The 7,218-nt window shown below is 36.5% G+C and overlaps 1 protein-coding gene and 1 non-coding gene across 2 annotated transcripts; both read right to left on the bottom strand.

Moving 5' to 3' along the window:
• Positions 1-1,606: 1,606 nt before the first annotated feature.
• Positions 1,607-4,557, bottom strand: LOC143593823 (guanine nucleotide-binding protein subunit beta-2-like). Its single transcript, XM_077073320.1, has 6 exons — positions 4,424-4,557; positions 4,201-4,295; positions 2,616-3,040; positions 2,167-2,536; positions 1,912-2,025; positions 1,607-1,778 (listed from the first exon to the last, which is right to left on the bottom strand). Exons 1-6 carry the CDS (start codon positions 4,527-4,529, stop codon positions 1,743-1,745), a joined length of 1,146 nt encoding a protein of 381 aa, XP_076929435.1. The 5' UTR covers positions 4,530-4,557; the 3' UTR covers positions 1,607-1,742.
• Positions 4,558-6,440: 1,883 nt separating this feature from the next.
• Positions 6,441-6,512, bottom strand: TRNAE-UUC (transfer RNA glutamic acid (anticodon UUC)). Its single transcript has one exon. It is a non-coding gene; the product is annotated as a tRNA-Glu (tRNA).
• Between the last annotated feature and the right edge of the window lie 706 nt (positions 6,513-7,218).

Genomic DNA, 7,218 nt, shown 5'->3' with positions numbered 1-7,218 from the left:
AATTTACATGTAAAACTTTATAAAGATGATTTTGGAGAAGTCCATTAACCTGTTTAGGAATATTGTATACTCTAAAATATTAACCCTCGAACAGGGCCGGTCCAGACCCAATCCTGGGCTTGGCGACCATTTAGGGCATGGTTTCGGCGGAGGGCACAAAATTTTTTAAAAGCTTTATACATGTGTATCTATATATAAGTCCTTTAAACATTTTCTTTTTTGAACGGCAAATTAGGATCACTCATGGACTACTGGAGTATCATCGTGTCACCAGCAGAACCACGCGATCATATCCATCTCACTAGGCAATAATGCCTAACCACCAATTCATGAGGAAACCCAATAAATCTTGGGAAAACCCCCTTGTAGGATTCGAACCCAGGACCTTATGGTCCCTAAGCCTTATCCCACCACCAAGATGCCACTAGGCTATAAAGCCATGGACAAGTCCTTTAAACATTAACATGTAAAATTGGATGAGTGAGTTGTAAAATAATGAGAAAAAGAGAATGAAGAAGGATATAGAAAAAGAAACATTGTCGGAATATTTTCCGGCGGGTTACAACGAGAAGGAGCTTTTAGTTTAGAGAACCGGAGGAAATGATAAAAGAAATTAATATTTTATTATGTATTTTGTACTTTTCTGTCTACTTTTTCTATATGTTTGTTGACCTTTTATTATTATTTTTTAACAAATAATACAAACTTATGTAGGTACTCAGTGCTACCATGCTAGTAATCAAAATGGGCTTATGTTCATATTCCAGAAGCAATTTAGCAATCAACCTATTTATAATTGTGTTTTGTTTGAATGTTTGCCTTCGTCTTGCGCACTCAAAATCTTGAAGACGGGGCGCCCCCAAATTGGTGTGTGTGTATCTTTAGGACCCCCACAAAGAGAGAAAACGTGTAAGCTATGTATTTTCTACCGAATTAAAATACAAAGAAAACGCCCTCTACCCTATATTGCTATAGGAGCCCAAGTAAACACACCAACACAAACTAACCGAAGAACGTTGATCCTGTCCACATTTCTCTTCTATTGTTGCTTTTGTCTTGATTTCTTGGTCACAATAAAGAGTTGCTGGTGAGCGACGTCTTGCTTGGTGGAGGATTTGGAGTGAATCGCAATCACATACCCATGGGTTCGTTAGTATGTGATAATAACTATTGGCAATCAAAGTGATACCTAACTCGAAAAGGTTTCACTCGGTTTTGAAAGTCGTTGCGTGAGGTGTTTCTATAGACTATAGTTTGTTTCAGAAATGGGGTAACCGAGTGAAAAATGGAGTGAGCATGTAGCGCAATGGTACCAACGTGTTGCAATGGTGCTCCTCTAAAATGAAGTAATCATCAAGGGAATGCATATACTAAGTTCTATTAGGAGATTATTTCTTGGCTATCAATCATATTAATAAGATTCATGATTTCATTTATATTCTCTTTCTCATTGTGTAAATTTTTTGTGCTAATGCAAATCAACTAATTTTTAAGTGAGTATATTTAGAAAAACAATTCTCAAATATAATATTTCAAAACGAAAAATGACGCCAACAGTATATCTACTGCCAACATTCGAATAGATGGCGGGTTTTTTCACGATTCAAAATAAGACAATAATATTTACTATTTATCGTACCCGAACTAGTTTATGTTCAGTCCACAAGGTCAACAAACACGTGTCAAGAAAGATTTAAAATCGGTCACTAATTACCAACTTACCACCGCGTGTTCTGAGATATTCATATCACAGTCCTATGCCCTCCGAAAGCCCAAATCTGTATATCAAAAGGAATGATAATGTTTTAAAAAATTCTGCTATCAAAAGTCTAATATGCCCTTCAAGAACGAGAAAAAGATTTATTATTGACTCAGGTGACCAGAACATGAAAATGTAGAATTTGGGCTAACCTTGAGACTCGTATCCCAACTACCCGTGCACAAGGCGCTACCATCAGCCGACAAACCCAGACAGCTAACTCGAGCCTCGTGTGAGTTCTGGAGAGTTCCAAGATTTAAAACAACCTATATCATAGAAGAAATACATTACTCAAACTTATTCATGATCCATACATAAACATATGCTTATAAATATATCCTAATATTCAAACACGACGCGAAGTTAAACAAGTTATGTTTTGGGGTAAAGAAAATAAAAAACTTTACCTCTGCCAATAAAGTATCCCATACAAAGACATCACCATTAGAATAGCTAGTAAACAGCAGGCGTCCCGATACAGAGAAAGCAATAGAAGTCACACTAGGATTAGAAGTAACGCTATCGCCCTTCTGCTGATGTGGCGTGTACACCTGTAGCTGATGCCCCGTTCTAATATCAAACAACCTGCAAGTACCGTCATCTGATCCCGTTCCAAACCTATTTCCATCTGGAAAAAACTTCACCGAATTAACATCCCCTTCGTGACCATAAAACGTTCTCACTGCTCGACTCGCCACACGCGTGTCCCAAAGACGCGCAGTCGCATCACAAGACCCCGACACAAATATTCTTGAGTTCGACCCATTGATCGACACACTGTAACAACCAACACAACCGCATAAACAAATAACTGGATGATTTTGATAATATTTTGAAAAACAGATAAAACATATACCTTGAAACATCTGCAGTATGTCCTGATTGATATTCACCTCCAAACACAGATGTTCTTAACCCTGTAGTAATATCCCATAACACGCACGTCTGATCACCAGAGCCGGTAATTAAGCGAGTATCATCATCTGCAACATACTGACAACACGACACATAACCTTTGTGTCCAGTCAGCGTTCTTGATACTGGTAAATTTCCATCTTTATCAAGCGGTGTGTTGAGATCGAAAACGGAGCATACACTATCAAGACCACCACATGCAACCGACAGTCCGGTTGGAGAAAATGCACATGTCATAACCCAAGCACACGGGAGTTTAATCGCGTGTGTTTTTTGACTTGTGAGTGCATTCCAAACTATTAATCTTCCGTCTTGTGATGCACTAACTATACGGTTCTTTTCAGGAGTCCAATCTAGCGAATACACCTGAGTTAGTTGAAGACATGCTTTAGTTTTAATGAAGATTGAAGACATCCAACCGAGCTTAGGCTCCTTTAAGGTTTATTCTCAAAATATATGAAAATAATTAAAAACACATCAAATTTAATAAATAATATACAAGCTGAGCCGAGCTCAAGCCTTGTATGGGAAGCTTGTTTAGGCTCGTCTTGTCAATTGTAGTTTGACCTCTTTTGGACTTCTATGTATTAATTTTACACCGCCCACCCAAGCTTTGGCTCGTTTAAGGTTTCTTCTTAAAACATATAAAAATAATTAAAAACGCATACAATTTAATTAATAAATAATAGAGTGAACTGCGGTTTTCCTCCCTTTGGTTTGTCCAAATCTGCGGTTTTAGCCCAATAGTTTTAAATTTGTGATTTTCGTCCCTGTGGTTTCATTTCACCTGCAATTAATAACGAATTCATTAACCCCGTTAAGTCTGGTCGTTAAACTCATCAGCATGTCCCCTCACGTGAGGGGCATTTTTGTCCTTTTTCTCCCCAAATAAACTCAGTCGTAATTCGCAAGCCCACTCACGTGAGGGGCTGGGGTGTATTTGAGAAAAAAAGACAAAACAACCCCTCACGTGGAGGATACGTTGATGGATTTCACGACCAGACTTAATGGGGTTAATGAATTCGGGTTTAATTGCAGGTGAAATGAAACCACATGGACGAAAATCACAAATTTGAAACTATTGGACTAAAACCGTATATTTGAACAAATCACTGGGACTAAAACAGCAATTTACTCTAATAAAAAGCCTGAGGTTGAGCTTGAAAAAACAACTCACAAGCTGAGCTCAAGCATAGCTCGGCCTTGCTCATTTACACTTACACCCCTAATTAAAACAAACTAGATGCACTTACGAAACATTCAAAAACTAAACAGATAAATCTAAACTACTTTCAACATATTAACTAAATCCTAATTAATCAAGCCTAAACTTGCCATCTAACTCGTTTAAAGATCAACCTTCAACACAATTAACTCGGCAAATTTCGATCTTTTTGTTAAAAGTTGGTTAATAAAGACACGGTAACCATAACCGATTGTCGGTTATGGTTCGGTTTTTGCTCAATCCTAATTGTATCAACATCCAAAACCAATAACAAACTAACATAAAACTCCAATCTTATTACCTTGCCAGTGTGCCCCTGCAAAATCCTGCAGCAGACCAGATCCGTGGGTCCGAAAGCAACCGGAGTCTTCCCTTGCGCTTTCGCATAACTCGCAACTATAAAACATTTAAAACCCAAATCACAAAATCATTACATAACCAAAGATCTAACTAACTAACTAACTAACCACATTCAACCCAAATAGAAAACAATTAACTAATTAACTAACTAACTAACCACATACCATCTGTATCAAGAAGCTGACTCCTTCTATCTCTTAACCTTTCCCTTAAAGTATTAAGTGTTCCAGTAGCAGCCTTGTGTTTCTCTTTTAACTCTGCAACAGACATGTTTGTATGTATGTTTGTTTGTAATTTGAAAGTTGTAATTAATAGATGTTTATGATGGGATTGAATCAGGGGTTGTGAAGAAGAACAAGAACAAGAACAAGAACAAGAACAAGAGAGAGGTGAAAGAAAGAAAGAAAGAAACTAAAGTACAGTTGCAAGTTGTAAGCTAATTGACTGTCGTGTCTCTGGGCCCACTTGTGTGTGTGTGTGTGTGACGTCGCATACTTGACGTCATGGGAGTAGAGGATGAGGTGTGTGTGACAACACTTCATGGTTCATAGTGATTGCCACTCTTTAGGGTAATTGGTTTAATTAAGTTTATTAGGAAATTTGGTTTGTGTTTCGTGGTGGGTTTACGTTAACTGAACCATAACCGAACAAATTTTAATCAATAACTGACATAACCGACGGGTCAGTTAAAAACATTTTAAAACCCGTCAAAATACGGGTCGGTTTTGGTTAAAGATAATTCTAAAACTGTCATAACCGGACCGACCCATTTATCTAACCAACAATATGTTTGATTTTAACTTTCACCAAACATATTGTTGATTTATACAATTTTGATGTTTTTGGTTCTACGTTTGCTATAAAATTAAGTTGAATTTCATCGTAGGATTATATAATGTCATTCTTTTTTTTAATGTTTGGTATTAAACTATTAATATTATGAATTTTATACTTTGTTGGATTATGTCATGTCGTTTTTTTTTTGTAATAATTGGTACCAAACTTTTAGGCCCAGTTAAATTGCTTTGGTTACGGTTAACCGGCTCGCCATAACCTTCAAAACCGATTAACCGAAACCTTTGGTTATTTCTCAATAACCGACATATTAGTTATGGTTATAGGTTTGACTCAAAACCGTGTACACCCCTAACGATGGGGGCTGTGAGGATTTTGACCTGTATCCATTTAGTTAGTTAGTAAGCATAAAAAAATGAAGAAAATAGCGTCATTGTTAAAATGTTAGTGAAAATATGTTTTTAACTTATTTTGGACACGAGTTTTACTAATATAATTATTGTTGATATGTTTGTGTTCTTTTATGTGAGAAGGTCACATAGAACCAAAACGTGTCCAAAAAAAAGTTAAAAATAAATGCGACATTTATACTTTAAGTTGTGTGGTTGAGACTTTGAAACTATGGAAATTGGTGTGTCCCACATTAGTGGAATGACAAACTTAAGTGGTTTATAAGTGGGAGAGTTCACAAAAATGCATTTTGTATGATAACATTTGGTGGCAGTTGCTAAGATGCAAAGCACCCGACACGCTTGGGGCAAGGATGGGCACGTGCTTATTACTATATTTGAGGAGTGACGCGTAGTGTGTTGTTTTTATGGCGTACTTTTGACTCATGGCTCAGGGGTGCATATCTGGTTTATGAGTGACTGTTCAAGTTCCATTAGTTGCCAGACTTGATTGACGGGTTCAAGCTACATTAGTTACGGGAATTAACTTCAATTCATTGATTATAAATTACGAGACTCTTGAATGTTCTTATCACTGCTATACGTGCAAGGATGGTGCACACATTGAGACACAAAATCGTACATGCAAACAAATTCACAAGCAGAGTTATTTTAGTATTCCCGATTTTGCACGCTCTTGTTTCAGGTATTGTTCGGGGGTGCTGGGGTAATCCTGGCTAATAATACACCAATTCTGGTTTCTTGTTGGTTCACCAATCACAACTCTAAACATATCTATAATTTCCATACTCTATTAACTAGTTAGCTTTCTAACACATTATCTTCCTAAGATATATCAGTTAGCTTTCTGACACATCATCTTCGTAAATCACTAGTGCTGAATCGCTAATAGACCAGCCGCTCAAAATGATGGAAAGTTTGTGGGTAAAAATATTAACTTTTGAGAGCATGAAAACGATACCAGCTTCTAAAAAAGTTCCATTGCCGGGAATCGAACCCGGGTCTCCTGGGTGAAAGCCAGATATCCTAACCGCTGGACGACAATGGATTTGTATCTACAACTTGCATGGAATATTTCAAGTATATATAGTTAAGTACTAGCAATATATTTTTTTTGGTATAATTGCAATTTACAGAATTAAGGAAAAAAATTGTTAATTGCGTGGGGTTTAGCGGATATGTTAGTCCCTATCTAAGCAACTTTAGCTCCTTGAACTTCGTAATTTGTAATGTTCACATCATTTTTTTTATTTGTTGTTGAAGTTGTTGTCTTATCGTTTTTTTTCTTTCATCTATAGCTGGTTTAGGGGAGATTAAAACGTTTATTGGTGTTCAATCAATTTTTAATCAAATACCATTATCTCGCTTTTGAAGTGAACGACCGGTGACCGTCCGCTTACCCCAAAAATGGGGGTACCTGTATGGCTGTATTTGGTTAAAAATTGGTTGACCAACCTATAAACGCTTTATTGTCCCCTAAACCATCTAAACATGAATAAAATGTGTTTTTATCGTCTTCTACTAAGATAAAAATCAGACACATTAGTATAATATACTCCCTCCGTCCTTTTAAAAGTGTCTACATTTCTATTTTAGTTTGTCTCATTGCAAATGTCCACTTTTAAATTTATTAACTAATTTCCAAGTTTACCCTTACACAAATACAATCATTGAAACTTTTTAAATTTTGTCTTTTTATATATGTAAGGGGCATTATAGTCATTTATTAAGCAAAAAGTGCAATAATTCAAAGT

Source organism: Bidens hawaiensis, unplaced genomic scaffold (assembly GCF_021521415.1).
Source record: "Bidens hawaiensis isolate Kalapana, Puna unplaced genomic scaffold, B.hawaiensis_p1.1 tig00042837_1, whole genome shotgun sequence".
Classification (NCBI taxonomy): domain Eukaryota; kingdom Viridiplantae; phylum Streptophyta; class Magnoliopsida; order Asterales; family Asteraceae; genus Bidens; species Bidens hawaiensis.
Note: the sequence above shows the minus strand (reverse complement) of the source record. Positions and strands in the feature narration are given on the sequence as shown.

What these genes read in the sequence shown, in the direction of transcription:
- LOC143593823 (XM_077073320.1), bottom strand. Translation starts at nt 4,529, where the DNA reads ATGTCTGTTGCAGAGTTAAAAGAGAAACACAAGGCTGCTACTGGAACA. An exon ending in TCAGCTTCTTGATACAGATG is followed by an intron (nt 4,296 to 4,423) that starts GTATGTGGTTAG and finishes AATGTTTTATAG; the next exon opens with TTGCGAGTTATGCGAAAGCG. An exon ending in GTTGGGATACGAGTCTCAAG is followed by an intron (nt 1,779 to 1,911) that starts GTTAGCCCAAAT and finishes TTTGATATACAG; the next exon opens with ATTTGGGCTTTCGGAGGGCA.